Source organism: Peromyscus californicus, unplaced genomic scaffold, assembly GCF_007827085.1.
Source record: "Peromyscus californicus insignis strain IS unplaced genomic scaffold, ASM782708v3 Scaffold_7__1_contigs__length_154581171, whole genome shotgun sequence".
Classification (NCBI taxonomy): Eukaryota; Metazoa; Chordata; class Mammalia; order Rodentia; family Cricetidae; genus Peromyscus; species Peromyscus californicus.
This window is the reverse complement of record NW_026294595.1, coordinates 40,043,023-40,061,723: the sequence shown is the minus strand read 5'-3', so window position 1 is coordinate 40,061,723 and position 18,701 is coordinate 40,043,023. Positions and strand designations below refer to the sequence as shown.

At 36.8% G+C, this 18,701-nt stretch overlaps 1 protein-coding gene across 3 annotated transcripts in view; it reads left to right on the top strand.

The window, feature by feature from the left end:
- The window catches only part of Kcnh7 (potassium voltage-gated channel subfamily H member 7), a 463,447-nt gene that overhangs the window by 431,205 nt on the left and 13,541 nt on the right, over positions 1 to 18,701 (top strand). For all 3 annotated transcript variants that reach the window (XM_052723439.1, XM_052723438.1, XM_052723437.1), the window contains 2 exons: positions 6,076 to 6,339; positions 11,760 to 11,928. In XM_052723439.1, coding sequence (XP_052579399.1) covers positions 6,076 to 6,339; positions 11,760 to 11,928 — 433 coding nt within the window. The remainder of the gene's footprint in view (positions 1 to 6,075; positions 6,340 to 11,759; positions 11,929 to 18,701) is intronic.

Here is an 18,701-nt window from a genome sequence, read left to right as displayed (position 1 = left end):
TACTCTCAAGTGTGCTAACATGATTAATTGAGTCTTGGGAATACTTCTTTTAAAATATTATGATGTATGCACTGAATAAAATACATACAATATTAGCACATTGGCATGTAGATTAACATGGAAAAAAGTATTATGGATAGTATATTATAAAATATGTAGTTGTGTCTTGGTATATATATATATATATATACATATATATATACATGTATATATATATATGTATTTATACATAAAGTATCATTCCATACTCAAGCATTCACCCATACATATATGTATATATACCAACAGGACTTACATGTCAAATAGTTGGAGTGTTCTGCTCAACGCCTTCTGTAGACCCAATGTATAAAAGTAGTCACTAATAGATGGTTGGAGTACCTATGACATTAGGTAGTTAATAATCTAGTAACAGAAACAATGTTGTGGATGGAAGTCAATAACCCATTCATTTATAAAACAATCATTGAGTGTTTGTTGTGTACTAAATGCTCTTAGGTACTTTACTTAAATCATTTTTTTTTTAGTTTTAAAAAGTTTGTTTCTACTTACAAGAGAAAAATTTTTACTAGTTAACAGGCAAACAAAAACTTCTGTATAACAACTAATATCTATTTATCTATGCTTTTTCATTTTTATTACACCTGTTTTTATTGTTTAGCAGCAAAAACAAAGATTTCCACTGAATTCTGTAGAACTTGCTTTTCCATGTTTGTAGCAAATAGTGAGCAAGGAAAAAAAGATAATTTAGAAAGGGGGAACTCTTTAATTGGTTTTACCATTTAGAAACTGCTGATGTTGTGAAACCAACAACCATGACATACTGCACCTGCTGATACTGTGCATTTCTAGGAAAATGAACTGCTGGGGCATTTCTCACCTAAAGCCTGGGTTACCTTGAATCATTATCATAGAAGGAGGGAACGGAAAGTGTGAGCCTCCCAAAGACAGATCTAGCTTGACTGTACCTGCTGAAGTTCCTGCTCAGAATCAGCAGAAATACCTACCTTTGCTTCTACTCATCCTTTATGGTCATGCTCCCTACTTCCTTTTCCAAAGCGTTAAAAATAAAAGATACAGTAAATAATTAGCCTCATTTAAGTTTCACTTGAAAAATATGTGGAATCAGAAGGAAAATAAACATTGTTAGCCAAATAGAAGTTCTCCCAGAATCCTAAATGTGTTTCTAAAAAAGAAATATATGTACTATCTTGATTTTGTAGACCTAATAATCAGCTCCCGAAGATCAGAGGACTCCGGCAGCTGCTAGCAATCACAACAAAGCTTGTTATCAATAACAAACTTCCAAAAATGAAAAACAGTAAAAAATAAACAATACAAGAGAAAAATGAGGTGTTAAAAGATGTGCCTGTTACAACCAGATGGAGGGAAATCATTGGAAGTATACTTATCATCCCCTTCCAGTGGGTGTACTTGGTCCCACATTAAAAGCAGGGAACAAAGACTGACATTTTAAATTAAAAGTTCAGTGTTCCATGGACACAATCTAAGTACCTTAAAACTATTGCAACTTTTCTTTCTACTGACAACTGTAGGAATTATTACTTTGTTTAGTGATTTGTATTATATGTTTTTATATTTATTAGTGATTGTATGTTAGAATCAGTAAATTTTGAAAATATTTCTCAAAAGAAAATAACATCAATGACAGTAACTAAAGAATTAAATGCAAACATTGTTAAACTTATTTTATGAGTGAGGCAAGGTATAAATCTAATTTTTTTTAAATCAATCCTTTCATAAAATTGGCAAAATAATTTGATGTCTGAGTTTCAGATTATTTTTCTAAAAAATAAATGATTTCCAGCCGATACGATGTATATCAATAATCCCAGCACTTGAGAAGGATAAGTAGGGTGATACATTGTTCAAGACAGTCCTTGGCTGACTAGTGATTTTGAGGCCAAGCTGGCTACATCTGTCTCAATAAATAAATAAATACCCCTATTAACAAATAATTATATAATTTGTATTACCTATTTTAGTGACATGTATGTGAAACCTTTCTTTCTTTACAAGATCTTTAGAAGCATGGTTAAAAAGCAAAAGCTGCATACAACTGTGGTATATAATGTGATATTTGGCTATCCATGCACACACACATATGGAGAGAGAGAGAGCAAGAAGCAATTGCCACAGCCATACTTTCCAGCATAACCATTACTTCTTTCCTCAGTGTGGAAAAAATGTTTAAGATCTTCTCCCAGGAATTACTAAGCCCCACTACAGGTTAACTGTCATTATCTTGTTTTATTACAGAGCTTTAGAACCTATTTGTTCTAAATAAAACTGTGACATCTCCTCAAATGCATCATTTCTTTCTTTTAGTTTGTAAGGCTGTTTAATCCACCATTTGTATGGAAACCTACTTAAAGTTCCCCTTTCAAGCCTCTGAAGTGACAGAGGGCCTAAAGTACTTAATGACAAGTGAAGAAATGTACCCCTGGCTTTAAGTTCCCAATGAAATGTTTTCCTAAACTAACTGGCTAGAGAGTACTCAGATTACCTCCAAACTGTCACCAGTGGGAAACATAAAACCCAGATACCTAGAAAACTCATTAAATGTCTCTCTTTGACCAAGAGTTATGTCTCCCTGTTGAGTCTGACTAATAAAAGTTGTAATTAATCTGAAAAGAAGAACTTGTAAAAGACAAAGGGAGTTTAAGTATTTATTCCCTGACTTTTTTGTCATGGAAGCTATTTCTATTATCAATTGTAAGACAGCTGGGTCAGCTACTTCATCAAAAAGTTTAATTTCATTAACTTGAGTTCATCCTGAAGCTACAGACCCACCTACAAGGAAAGCCACACATGCCGTAGAATTATGTCCTGTGAGGAAAAGAGGAGGAAAACCATTGTCAGCCCATAGAAATGGGAGGAAAAAAAAAAACAAGATTTATAGTCATCTGATTCAGAAAGCAAGTTTGATACTGAAACAAGCAGAAAAGAATTCTTCTCTGTAAAATGATCGGAATGGGTGATTGTTACCTCATTTGTAGAAAAGAGGAAAGCATAAAATTTCCTCAGATCTCTTTCAGAATGTGATCTTCCTATCTTCAATATTTGCCTGGAATACCGATGCAGAATGGGAAGAGAATGAAGAAAAACATGCCATGATACTGTTTAATGGCTATCAAATAATTCAGTTTCTCTAGGGAAAGGCAGAAATGGGACAGGCCATCAAAATCTAGTACTTGAAGGCTAATAACAGTGCATTTCAACAGCTCAATCGTGCGAATTACACCTGCCAGCTTCCAGACTAAACATGACAGTTTCTATTTTCAGTCTACAAGTAGATTGTCATTTCCATTTCCATTTTATGTGATAGAAAATGAAGTTTTAATTTAGCTAGTATTAAACAGAAAACCCTGCTTTAGGAAGGCTTCATCCAAGCAGCTGTTCACACAGACTGCAGTAATCTAGTGGAGTACAGAAACATTCAAGAACACCAAACTTTTTCTGTTATTTCATTATTCATGTACCTCCACTTCTTGCTAAGAGGATTTCTGTGATAAAATAGCGGGCCAGTTTGGAGAGGAAAGAGTTCAGTTGGCTTACAGCTTACAGTCCATCACCGAGGCACTGACAGATGATAAGGCAGGAATTTAGAACAGGAACCTGAAGCAAAGACTAGGCAAGAACACTGCTTATTGGCTTGCTCTCCACGGCTTGCTTAGTTTGCTTTCCTCTATAACCCAGAACCACCTGCCCGGGGGCAAACCACTCACAGTGGGCAGGGTCCTCCCACATCAATCATTAAACTAGGAAATTCCCCCCAGGCCAGTTCCCTCTTCCCAGATGTCTCTAGTTTGTGTCAAGCTGACAGAAAAAAAAGTAACTGGCACAAGAGGTAAGTCCTATGTATATGGAATAATTGGCATTTTTAGACTATTGAGCTAAATATTAGTCATTCTTTACTCATCACAGTCTGGGTACCTCTCCTATGTTGAAATCAGCCTGTTTTAGTTTATTCATGTTAACCAATATATCTTATGTCTAAAGAACTGAAATCAGACCATGAGTTAGTAAGTTAAAACTGGGCATTTTAGAAGGTGAGACGGAACGTTTTTTCCACATGTAGAGATTTAACATTTTAGAAATTTATTCATTTTATTTAATATGTACAAGTGTTTGTCTGTATGTATGTGTATCATGTGCATGCCTTGTGCCAACACTCGTCAGAAGAAGATGTGAGATCCATAGACCTGGAGTTATAGGTGGTTGTGAACTGTGAGTGCTGGGAACCAAACCTGGGTCCTTTGAAAGATCAACAAAAACTCTTAATTGCTGAGACAACCCATGTGGATGGGATTAAAAATCCACAGACAATGACAAATCAAATGTGACAAAGTAGTTTATTAATCTGTGGTATGTATTGACTATAATTGCCCACACTTGGATGAGAGGCACATGATTCAATGACTAGTTTAATTTAAATTTGGTTCCTCTAGGAAAAATTCCATGATCTAGTTACAAAGAATGTCAACATTAAGATGGGAAGCTTGAGTTGATACAAATACCAGACTATTAAATTCAAAAGGGTTAGTTAGGACTGGAAATGCAGGCTGTGAAAATTTGGAACAGTGAAAACTGAGAAAAATTAAGCTTTTATTCTTTTCTCAAACTTATTAAAATAAAGTTGGTACCTGTTGTTTCCTGAGGATTGAAATGATATACTCACAAAGAGGAGAATGCTGGTGGTATTGCCAGAAGGCTCTGCATGAGACAAGATAAAGAAAACAGAGAGAAAGATGGGAAGGATGAAGTCTGGAAGTTTAAGGAGAGTTGGGTCAATGATGCTAGAGAAAAGGACTTTTGCATGTGTTAATCTGAATAATCACAGTTGGATGGGTGGTTGAGTGGCAACGTGTAAATCTCAGAGCAGTAGTCATCACTACACTCCTGGAGGGTCTGCAATGTTCACAGCGATGATGGAGTCGCTGAACAAGTGTGATATCTTAAGGAACTACATTAGGTTCTCTGCATTTGCTAGACTTAAATTGACAGACCACATACTTTCAGAGAAAGCTTATTTTTAAACACTGCCCATTTTTACCTTGAGCTGCTTTCTGGCTTTTAATACTTTTTAAATTATAAGTTGTTGTTTTAAAAAAAGGGGGGGTATCTTTGTTTCATTTCATTGCCATATGGGAATTTTGAAAAGCAATTGGAAGTTTCTCTGGAGTGACCTTAAATCTGTTCATCTGGCCTTCTATAAATAACAAAATGAGCACATCAGGCACAGGGTGGATGGGGACACTGTCTTCAAAATTTCTCTAGAAAATGATATACCTCTTGGAGTTCCGTTGGTTGGTTATTAGCAGGAACCAGATGGAGAATTGCACTCTCTCCCCAGGACACTAATAGAAACAAGTTCTGAGATTTGTTTCTGAGTTTTTCTTGCTGAAATATGTTCTAACACAACCTTCGGGGCTCAAATTATCCTGACATTTCTCTATGAAGCAGTCAATATGCATCAGTGGCCTTGGTGTAATTAGGTAAAGAAACTTACCTCAATTACTGTATTTAAGCTTTATATTCTTTGCAACGTGCTACATAGCCAAACTCCCTGGAATGTCAAGGCCATTTCCTGAGCTAAGGTTGAAACTCGGTCTGCCTGACTTTACTGAAGAGTGGCTTCCAGCTTTGACCTTTACAATGTGTGAATGATTGTCACAGACGATACGGCATAAAGGTTAAAAAAAAATAACAAGCTGTATAGTGGTGATATTTTAGAATTAGGACACATTTTCCCTAGTCTCTCCATTTTCCTCAAGAGATAATATGCCTGATTCTAAGACTAAATAAGACTTGACTGTGTGTAATTTTTAATTTTCACATCATTTCTCTTCCATATAAATTCGCTCTTGTTCATTTTCTTTAAATTTTGATATGACTATTTTACTTCATGAAGATAAGCTAATAACCCTTGAATTTAGAAGTCTACACATTACATATTTCCATAAGTAAAAGGTAGTTTACTTATAGCCATTTAGTATAATGTGCACAAAGACCCACATTTGGTTATTGACTATGAAAATAACCTCTCTTTGATAGATTTTAGCAAAGAAAACAGCACAAATGATCCTGACGATTCAACAGACACAATAAGACGTTATCAGAGTTCCAAGAAGCATTTTGAAGAGAGGAAAAGCAGATCGTCATCCTTCATCTCCTCCATCGATGATGAACAAAAGCCACTCTTCTTGGGAACAGTAGATTCTACACCAAGAAAGGTGAAAGCAACCAGACTCCACGGTGAAGAAACAATGCCCGCCTCAGGAAGAATTCACACAGATAAAAGAAGTCACTCTTGCAAAGGTAACTGAGCATCCGCGGTCGCTCCTCATTGCTAGATGGGAAATGATTGCTTTTCAGAAACTAAGAACTGCACAAGCCCAGGTTCGTCTGATGTTAGACCCAAAGTTAATCTGTATGCCCCATCTGCCCAAAGACCAGGTAACTTCCTGGCATTCTGGGAACTGTAGTTCTTGGAAAATAACAACAAAGCATCCTGTAAAAGGACGGTGGTCTATGGGTTTTGCCCATGTAAGCTCCTCCAACACGTGTCTCGAGGCCACTTACCTGGAAAGTTGATGGTCAGGTGATGGTCCTGGCCAAGTTCTGTCTTTGTCAGTATTTAATATTTTTTAATAAAAGCTTTCGTAAATTCAGCCAAAATGGTGGCACTGGTTTTTCTGGAGAATTTCGAGATTAACATTAACCCATTCAATTCATGAAATGTTTAAAACGTCTTAAGATTGAAGGACATCCGTAAAGAGTTTGCATAATCCTACAATAGTGTTCCCCAAAAAATTTTAGTTTGGGAGTTTTTTATGGCCAATCAAACTTAATATAAGACTAAGCACAGTGCTGTTGGCAGCTTGTTGATTACAGGAAGAAAGGATCAGAAGATATTTGCTGAAAGCTAACAGCTCAGTTTTTAGTATTCACCCTCTGTATCAATTCTTAACTTCAGCATTAATAACTTTATAATATGTAAGCTCCATCCAATTACAACACAATGTAAACCAAACAGAATTGTGTTTCACTGTGGATTAGAAGGAAGAGGAATATCTTGACATAAAACATAGTCTTGATAACATTCTTGTTTCACATCTCCCCTGAAAGGAATAACAAAATACATAAGATTTGTTGTAGAAAATACACAAGAGCTGAGCAGCATGCTTTATTTTTCAGATTTTATGATAAAGGATAGAAAACAACACTTCTAAAATGCTACAGGAAGAACAATCAATGTACCACATCTATATATCTATATATCTTGCTATTTAAGTCAACTTGGAGATGTGGGTCAGACTACTTGGATTATAAAAATAGCTCTGCCATCCTATATGACTTTGGGTAAATGATTTGACCAACCCCAGGACCCAATTTATTCATTTTAAGATAGAAATAATTTTCTAACCAACTGATTATTATTATTAAACAATATAATCTGTAAATAAAATTTTCTAGGATCAAATCCTAGGCTCTATTTAATATTTTCTACTAGGTTTTATTTTCCAGCTATTTCTTATTTAATTTAAATGTGAAGATTAAAAAGGCATCATACAGAACTGGAGAGATGGCTCAGTGGTTAAGAGCATTTGCTGCACTTGTAGGAGACCTGGGCTTGGTTCCTAGTTCCCACATCCATCTAGTGTTACATAAATGCATATAACTCCAGTTCCTGAGGATACAGTGTCCTTTTCTGGCTTTTACATGCATGTGCTACACATGCAGACAAGCAGCACATACATATATACACATAATAAAAACAAACACATATTTTAAAAGACAATATCATGAAACATTAAAAGATTATAACAAAAATGAAGAAAACCAGCATGCTCTGCTGGGAGGAAAGAAAAGTATTTCACCGAGAAGGTAGACACTACTTATCATCATCATCATTCCACAGGCATGCCCAACAACAAAGTGTTGTTGTGTGCAAGATGGTTAGGCTTTCTAACTTCCCAGAGTTCCTTTCCCTAACATGTCACATCAGCTTTTATCATGATGTCACATGGCAATAAGCTAAGAATTTATGCAAATGTCCTCTAGACAACCTAAAATCTTGATGAAGTGCATGGAAATAGTATCTCATTCATCACATGGGAAGAATAGAATATTAGATGTGATTATCAAATGTCCCATTTTAGTTATTTATGAAAATGGATTCTGGGTTGTACTAAAAATAGAAAACAGGTTGTATCCTGGAAGTCAGAGTTCTGAAGAACTAACTGAACAATAACTACTACGTGCAAAATAATTGTAAGATGATTTTTGTAGAAACATGTTTTCTTCTGGAATATTAGTCTCTCAAGTGACAAGCCATTAAAGATATTTTTGAGATTTTGACTTTGTAATGATTCTCCTTGACAGTGAATTCAAATGCCTTTCATTTCATAATTTTTCTTCTTCCAACTTTTAATTAACTCTTTTCTGTGCCCAACAAATTATATTTTCAGATGACTTTAACATCTCTAAATATCCATGTTTTCAAAAATTCATAATGTAATCCACATTCAAGTCACGAATAATTATCTTGATAATGCATAGCTAAATAGGCATGTCTATTGACAAATGAAATTGATGACACAAAGCTTCAGTCAAGGTGACATGCATTTAACATGACTAATTAATATAATCAACCAGTGAAGAACTTAAAAACTTGATTCCCTGCAAAGATCATTCCACAGAAACTTTCAAAGTGCAATGCTATACATTGTAACAAACTTCAATATGTAAGTGTAGGTATAACGACTGCAGATCCAAGTGCTGCATTCTGACATTTTAGTTGCATCAGCAATAAGCAATTTCACTCCCTTGTGTTCTGAGACTTGTCATCCCAAAGAAGAGTTTATTTAAGCAAAACTTTAAAAAGAAAAAAATGAAATTGATTCTGGCCTTCCTAACGCTGAGGTCAAGTATAGACTCTAGTGGAACTGTGAACCCTGAAAATGAAGGTTTACCCTCTCTTCATCCATTTGCAGAAATGTGTCTTGCAACTATGGCAACATTTTCCAAGGCAACCAGTGCAGATACTGTCTGAGCTATTTTTAGAAAGTGTCTACAAGGATGCTCATTTGATTAAGACAACTAACCAAGGTTTCTCCCTTTGAACTCTTTATTTTTTCATTCTGCCATTAAAACAAATTAATCACATATCTCTAAATTTTAATTAAAAATTAAATCATAATCAAGGAGGCCTCAGTCTCACAGTACACATTTTATTCATTTCTACTCAGATAATCCTTTTTTCAAGCATCAAAGAAAAATACTATCCTCCATAATTTACTGCAAGTGATTCACCAGCATCGTTTAAAAATCAATGTGTTACATGATTGTGAAATGAGGGGGCTGTTAAGCAGAGGCAGAAATTCAATGAGGTTACTTGGCACAAAGCTCTTGAGGACCTTACATAGCCTTCCATGCTATCCGTTCTCAGTCTCTCTGAAGAAATGTTCCTACAAGAACTGGCTGTGGAGAAACAAGAGGGCACAGTCCCTGGCATCTCCAAGCTCCTTGTACATGTTCTACATGCTGATTTAGCATCACCAGCCCAGAGTAGAAGATCTAGTTTACGTAGACACTGTGCTGTGGTTTTGCGGTTTAAGTTGGTTCAAATGTCCTGTGGGCAAAAACCAAATCCCACTTCTCAGAGAAATCTGGGGTTTTACCTTTGTATTCACATGTCTTCCTGTCCGGCAAAACTTGAAAGGAAGCGATACACTGACACTGTAGAAAAACGTTGAACACCAAGATCCTGCAGGCTAAAGATGCCATAATCAGGAGCCTTCTCTGGATATCACAGGGAAGTCTCTGAGGTCTGTTAGCCATTTCCACAAAACAAGGAACCTGGCCTTGTTTTTCACATGCTGTCTTTGGTTATGTTAATTTCTTCCTTATAGCCTCCCCTACTGAGATAGAAATAAAAAGCACATCATTAGAGACTTTTTTTGTGCATTCAGTGATAAACGAGAGGGAGAGAAAACCCAAGGAAAAAGAATAGTTTTCTTTCTTTCTTTCTTTCTTTTTGTCATCTGCTTAGAAAGGGGAGTACAATGCACCCCCCAGTGTGCTTTCAGAGAAGCCATAGGAAATGAAGTCTCACAGTTCTGTTCCCTATTTCTAGAATCAGAGCTAATCCTGCCCAATTTAGATACTTTCGGTCCTTTTTTTTTTTAAATAGCTGAGGATGTAAATTCCTTATCTTTATGTAATAACTTTCCTTGCCATTTAATCATAGCTACTTGTTAAGACTTTCATTTAAAATGTCTCTCGAACCCAATCCGCATTTGATAACCCAGAGCTTCTTCCGTGGGAAAACAAAGACCCACTTCAGGTACATCTTCCCTCCCACCAGCTCTCCCATGAAAGAAAAAATTCCCTTTTCTTTGTTGCTGAGATAATCTTCCACATCTAGTTCCATTTCTTTACGGGTTTTATTTTCTTACCCTTCAGACATTTTATAGAAGAAAGTGGGTTCAGAGCATTACAAGTCTTTATAAAAATGAGGAAGAAGATAGTATACATTCGGAGATTTTAGGAGAACAATACTACAAGAGGTTCATAAAATGACTCATTCTATGAAACACGATCTCATCATTCTCAGTTGAATTCTTCAGGGTCACAGTCTTTGTCTTCAGTTCCTGAGGCTTAGCAGAATCTGGAATTTAACACCAGGCACACCAGAAAAGTAGAATTGAGCACATAAGAAGTTTGTTCTAAAGTATATTAACATGAAAAATATTAATAATAAAAGATTCACAAGAAGAAAATTCTAGAAAGCAATGTGATTATATTAAATATAGCACAAAAGTACCTTTAAGGAAGTTGAAGGCATGGAACAGTAGCCGAGGACCTTTAAGACTTCTCATCTAGAGACTGTGGCTCCTTGGCTCAGCACTGGCCTCTGCTGGTCTAAGGGAAACACCCTGAAGAGCCACACTTCTCTCTTGACCTTCTTGGGCTCAAGCAGAACCATATATGTGCAAATTACCTTATGGGTAGGAGTGCTAACAATCTTATGTTTTGGGTAAAGCATTGCAAACCAAACTTGCTATTTTCTCCCAAATTTAATAGTATAAAACCATGGCTGTTGGATCACTTTGAATTTGTCCATCATGTCTTCTCAGCACCAACAAAAAGATGGAAGATATAATAACCTGAAAAAAAAATCTGTTAGAGAATTTGAATCCTATGAAAAGAGATGGGGGAGGTAAGATAGGCAGCTTAAGGCTAAGATTCTGCTACAATTTGGAGATGATGGTTGTCATGTCCTTGAAATCCTGTGGTTCTCTCTGTTTTGGATTATGCCTGGAGATACTAATAGGTATCTTTGAATCTCCAGTAGTAGGTTTCTCTGCCAACGCAATAAGCCAGATGAAGCCATATTAAAAGTCCATGTTTAATAAGCAAAATGCCCTCAGGTGACTCTCCAGCCCCTGCCCCCAAGAAGTGAGGCGGGGGAGGGAATAAGAGAAATCACATGGCAGGTGTAGGGACGAGAGCTTAAATACCCTGTAGATTCAGTCTTGAGCAGCTCCTGGGGAGGAGCCGCAGCTTGGCGGGACTTTCTGAGAAGGGTGGGATTTGGAATGGGGTGGAGGGTTATGAGGCAAAGGGGAGCTTCCAACTGAACAGATCCTCCTAGTCTGCCTTGCAGGTGTCTTTGTATTGCCAAGGCAAAGGGGCTTCCAAAGCAGCTGACATCTGTCTTCCCTCTCCCACAGATATCACTGATACACACAGCTGGGAAAGAGAGCCTGCCAGGGCTCAGCCTGAAGAATGCAGTCCCTCAGGACTTCAGAGAGCTGCCTGGGGCATCTCTGAGACTGAAAGCGACCTCACCTATGGGGAAGTGGAGCAAAGGTTAGATTTACTTCAAGAGCAACTTAACAGGTAAATGAGTAGATGAAGCAAAAGCGGAATTTATTTATGTACGTTACATGAAATAAAGAATACTGAGGAACACTAAATTTAGAAAACTTTTGCCATCAAGCACCCTATATTTGCTTACCATTTGTATATCATTTGCACTGGTTGCCTTTAAAACTCCTTTTGCCCTCAAAATAATTTACATTTCACTTCTTAACTGACAACTTCCTTCTTTTAATCCTTGTATATTATTTAGTTTTTCCGAATTAGTTCTGAGCTGTGACATTTAAAAAAAAAATGATTAAGTCAACTTTTAAAAAATGTTAATGTTTTTAAAACCTCATAAGCTAAAGACGAGGGACTTGCTCCCTCCTCCTTTCCTTTGATCTAGACAAATATAATATGAGGAATAATTTTTTATTTTTATTTTATTTTATTTATTTATTTTTTTTTTTTTTTGGTTTTTTCGAGACAGGGTTTCTCTGTGTAGCTTTGCACCTTTCCTGGATCTCGCTCTGTAGACCAGGCTGGCCTTGAACTCACAGAGATCCGCCTGCCTCTGCCTCCCGAGTGCTGGGATTAAAGGCGTGCGCCACCACCGCCCGGCTTATTTTTATTTTTATTTTGCAATACAATTCAGTTCTACATATCAGCCACAGATTCCCTTGTTCTCCCCCCTCCTGCCCCCCTTACCTTTTGGGGGAAAAAAAGTAACACTTTATTCAAGCCTTATTAGTTCTTTAAGGTTATATTGGTCAAAAACATCTAGAAGAGACAAGCAAGTCTCTGAGTGCTAAGCCTGGTTGATCTACATAGCAAGTTCCATACCAGCCACGGCTACAACATAGTGAGATTCTGCCTCAAAAGAAAATTTTAGATAAATACTCTGATAGCTGCCCTATGTGTGTTTGGAAATTTGTTTTATACGGTGTTGACTTCAAGTATACTAGAAGGTAAGTATCTCAAAGGCACAACAGGATTTATTAAAGAGGCAAAAATGGGTAATTAATGCATTTCCTGTAAGCCTTATGAAAAGCATACTACCTGAAACCTGATTATACAACTTTTTTCCTCTCTGACACACCGGTCTTCCCTGTATGTAGTGTGGACACAAGAACCAGAGATTAGGTTTCCCTAGACAGACCCACAGACAAAAGCTAAACTCCTATATAAATGGCACCCTCTGCCTCTGTCTAAGATAAAAGGGCTGGGGCACCATGCCATGACTGTCCCCTTTTCTACAGTCACAGAATTTACTGGGCTTTTATGGATAAAGCACACAAAGAGCCACAATAGGAATACGTCAAATGCAATTAAAAAGTCAACTTAATTTGGATCAACCCAGAGCTGCCAGGATAGTAAGTTCTTTCCATCTTTTTCATAACTGTCCATCTTCTTATTATATCACATTGCCATTCAATCTTTCATACACCTTGGAATTACCTAATTAGTGTGTTTGTGTATATTGTGTCCAAAATACTTGCATACTCTTCTATACTCAGTATATCTATGAATTTTGTCCATATGACATAAATTATTTGCTTATAGAATGGTCTGGATGTGGCATGACTCCCCCGCCACCCCCCCGCCCCCGCCACCATAGGCTTATATGCTGAACACCTGGTCCCCAGCAGGTGATGATGTTTCAGAGATTGTATAACCTTTGCAAGGTGAAGCTTAGCCGGAAGAAGTGAGTCACTGTGAGCAGGCTATGCAATGTAGAGCCAAGCATACTTCCCGACCTACTTCTGCTTCCTGGTCTACCCAGATGTGAGCAAGCAGCTTCATGTGCCTGCTGTCACAGTTGAGAGCCATCCTCACTGCCAGGCCTTCCTTTCCATGGTAGACTGTACTCTGAGCCACAATAAACCTCCAGTTCTTCACGCTGCTTCTTCTCAGGTATTGGATCACAGCCACGAGAAAGGAGCTAATGGAATTTATTATCTGTGCTTAATTCTATTGATTTTGTCTATGCTGGTAGTAGTGGTCATTGTTGCTCTTCTTGGAAGAGAGAGTAAGTAAATGATGGAGACAACAGTGCTTTCATTAGCTCAATAATGTGTAGAATTGGTTAGCCTAGGTGGATCTTAACTATGTTTATTATCTGGATGAAGTCATTTAACATTCCTAGAATCAAGGTTTTCATATCTACCAGCAACATTGCTCTTTTACAGTCATATCTTGGTATCCACAAAGGATTGGTTCCAGGATATCACTTAGATACCAAAACCCATGTTTGCTCAACTTTTTACACAAAATAACACCATTTTGCATGTAACTTACCCATAATCCTCCTGCATACTTTAAATCATCTCTACATTACCATAAAGCATAATACAACATAAATGCTATATCCATAATTGTTACAGTGTGTCTTTAAGGAATAAAAACAGGAAAACGTTTATCCATGTCTAGTGCAAATACAAATTCTTCTCGATGCAGAATTTGTAGTCTGTTTGTACATGCTGTACAAAATGGAGAATGTGTGTGCAGCAAAGTAAGGCTGCACTATCGTTTGACTTCATCTGCTTTACTGCTATTCTCTTGCTCCACACACACTCCTGGGCTTGCACCAGTCTTGGGGACTGAAATCAAGATTACAGTGTTCCTTTGTTGTCTAGTCATAAATATAAAGAGTGCTTATAAGACATATAAAAATTACTACAAAAACATTTTCATTGTGTCCGATAACTGAAAATAAAAACTTTTAAGTATTTACATCTAGAACACATTTGAGTTTAACCGCACGTTAGTAATGATATTTGTTGTTTTTCTTACATTATTTTTCCACTGATAAAAGTAGTACTAAGTTTCTAAGTCATATTTTTCCATTGATAAAAGTAGTACTGTCTCTTTTGACCTGCTTCCAGTGTCTGCGGACACTTCTGACCATGTTTTGAATCGTTACCACAATTAGTAGTTCTTCTTGACTAATGTTTCAGTTATTTCTGATATCTTCACCAATGTTTTATGGCATGTCTTCTTAGCCGATTTTAAAGCTCGATGTGTGATGCTTTCATTGCACTTCATCCCCAACAGCTTCTTTTCCAATTTGTTCTACAAAGTAAAATATATAGAAAACAGAATTGAAAAGGTCAATCTAAATCGGACTCTACTCTGCAGAGGGAGTCCTAGAACTCTTCTGAGAGTTGAATCTGCCCTGGTTGACATGTCTGCATTGACAAATGCAGACCTGTGAATTCTTATATTGTTGTCCAATACAAATACAAACACAAATATTAAATCTAAAATATAATCAAAACAAATACAATAATATACCTTGAGTGGCCTTTGCTTTGACCTCATTTTTTTCCATCATTAATGACCAATTAAGCTACATGTAGGCTTAAAGGGTTACACAACTGTTCTTAAATATTTACATTGTATGCCTAGATATATACATAGTTGGGGAAATTACAAATGCTTGATCCTACAGCAGAACTTCTCAAGCTTTAATGTGCACTCAGATCACTGGGTAAGTTGTAGAAATGCAATTATAAGAGAGTAGGTCTGGAATTTGCCGTGTCCACATTTTAACAGACTGCCAGGGATACTCAAGGAACACAAATAAGATGACCTAAAAAATGTAAAACTTGTTGGCAATGGTCTTTCTTTTTTTTTTTTGGTTTTTTGAGACAGGGTTTCTCTGTGTAGCTTTGCGCCTTTTCCTGGAACTCACTTGGTAGCCCAGGCTGGCCTCCCGAGTGCTGGGATTAAAGGCGTGCGCCACCACCGCCCGGCTGGCAATGGTCTTTCTATTGCAGAACACACAAAGCAATGTGTCTGCCTTCCACTACGATGACATTTAGTACTGCTTCATTTTCTGTTACAATTTATTATCCGTGTCCTTCACTTACTTTTTTTAGTGTTTATATGATATGTGTGTGCACATATGTAATGTGTCAAGATGCATATGTGAGGGTTACGTTTATGTACATATGTGTACATGTACAGAGGTCCAAAATTGACACTAGATGTCAATATTGTTTATTTTCTAACTTACTTATTCGTTCAGAGTTTCTCAACTGAACTCAGAACTTGTCAGTTAGCTAACATAGCTATCCAGGTTTGTCTGGGTACCTCCCTTCTCTGCCTCCTGAGTGCTGGAATTACAGATGGCAGCCACATCTGCCCAGCTTTTCATGTGAGTTCTGGGAATCCAAATTCTGGTGCTCACACAAGTCCTGTCAATAATTAGATCACATTCAATTGTCATTCATCATGGTTTTCTGATCTCTCCCTCCTACCTAATGTCATCCTGATTGAAAGCAGATCTTTGAGTAAAACTGTTCTTTTTCTACAACCACACACACACACACACACAAAAAAAAAAAAAAAAAAAAAAAAAAAAAAAAAAAAACCCTAAAACCAGGCTGCTTTGTGCTTTAAAAACAAAGAAAAAAATGAGTCTTTGTAATTCTTTCAAAGTACTTTATTTATTCTAAAAAGACTCCATTCTAATTCAGCAAATAGACCTTTGCCATAACATGAAAATAAATACTATGCATTGTGCAGACACGAATTACTATACCCTCCTTTGCTGAAAAATATCAATCACCTAATTCATTTTTTAAAGTCTTGAAAATATATATACAAGATTGTACTTATGTATTCAGGAATATATATATATATATATATATATATATATCAACAATTAGTGCAAAACGATTTGAAAGAAAGTAAGAAGGAATATATATGGGAAGGTTTTGAGGGAGGAATGGCAAGGCAAAATGATGTAATTATATTACAATCACAAAGTAAAATAATAATTTTGTAAAGTGCTAAAAATAATATAGGAAAAAGACTGAGGGATGTCTCAGAAAGGGCACTAAGAAGTACAATGTTTACAGGACTCTGGAGTCTGGGCCTTCACAAAAGGGAACTGTGCTGATTTTTCCAGACTGTTGTAAATATGCTAGAGGGGCAATTCCAAAGGAGGCAAGTTTTACATTGGCTCACAGTTTCAGACATTGTCTTCTGTGGCTTGTTGGGCGGTATGGTGAGGAAGAACATGATGGCTAGAAAACCTGGTGGGCACAGCTTGTCTCATGGCACCCAGGAAACACAGATTAACAGGAAGGTGTCTAGAGTAAGATCCATCCCCCACGGATACACTCTCAGTGATGCACTTCCTCCAACATGGCCAAACTATGAAGGTTTCCATTGCTTCCCAGTAGTGCCTTCAAATTCCAAATCTACCCACGGGTTAATGCAGTGATTGGGTAGGAATCCTTGTGATCCAGAGACTAATCCTTCAACATATAAGCCTTTTAAAAATATGATTTGTATCCAAACCGTAAAATTAAAAAAAAACACAGTTGTGCAAAATTCATGACATAATACTTTGGAATTTATGGGAAAAGAGAAGCAAGACTTAACAAGACTTGGTGAAGTTTGATTAAGAAGCTGTTCCAATGAGCTGATTTGTAGCTGTTCCTGTGCTGAACAGGAACCTACAAAAAACCTAGCTCTTAACCTAGTCTCATTTTTCTTATGCAAAATTTCCTTGCAACAAACAACTAGGTCAAGTTGATAGAGAAAGTCTATAGTCTTATGTAAGTAGTATTAGCACAGATTGTGTCCAGTCTCACTCTACACCGGCCACTTGACTTTTCATGACGTTCTCATGTGAGAAGTCCCACTTACAGCAGCAGACTGCATTATCGGGCGTATAGCTGATGAAGCTCTACCTTCCTGTGAATGTGTCTGACGTATACATTATTTAAATAGAATCTATTTTAAAGAGATTTTTTTCCTCAAAGACTGTTGCTGTTTAACAAAGGCTTTACAGGACTCAGAAATATCATCATCTTGAATCTGACTTGTCAATGAAGCTTTTATTCCAGTATCCACAGATAAGTCATTTTACATTCAGTAGTGTATCTTGGCAACAATAGTAAAGAGCATCATGTAATCCATTCACTACTTAGATGTTGTCATTGATAAGATAAATTTGTACAGATATTCATAATATGTTTGAATTAGAATTTTATTTCAGGGCTAGGGAGAGGAGAGAGATTGTTATGGAAGCTCATCAAAGATGACACACTCAAACTCAGTGTATAGCCAATTGAAAGTCTTTATTCAAGCCAGCTGGGACCACACCCAAGGGTTTGGGAGACCAAGGTGTGGCCCCTACTGTCCAGAATATAGAGATTTTTTTAAGGCAGAAACCACATTCTGGCACATCCTCACTGGCAGCCGCAGGAAGGGCTTTGCAGAAACAGGCAGTTTAACAGAGGCTAAGTTAGCTAAGACATCTTGACCTTGGGTTCCTAGAATAGAGTTGGGTGGTTTCCCATGGGGTCTCCATCAAGGAGATCAAATTCTAGTTAAATCTGAAATGGCCTCAGCAAGAATATAAGACCTCTCTCTGCCTTGTCTTGCGCCATAACAAAATAGTTCTGAAAGAGTTAAATGCGGGAAGAATTATTGGTGCAGAAAAAAATTTGTGTTGAACCTTAAAGTATGAGATGAAAAATTGATTCATAACAACAAAATAATAATTCTGTTCTATTTAATTTGTAACACAATTACATAAGGCATTTAGGCATCAACCAGTTGATAGCTGTATTTTTTCATTTTCAGGGTGCAGCTGTGACACAATATGACAAATCAGACATGTTTTATAAGCTATTGGTATAAAGAATACTAAGGCACTTTCTGGCTATATTTACCAATTGAAGAAAATTTATAAGGCTACATTATAATTCAAAAAGACAGATTTTGAATGTTAATATTAAGAAGTAAAAAGAACCTATTGTCTGGCACACCTGTAATTCTACTAACTCCAGAGA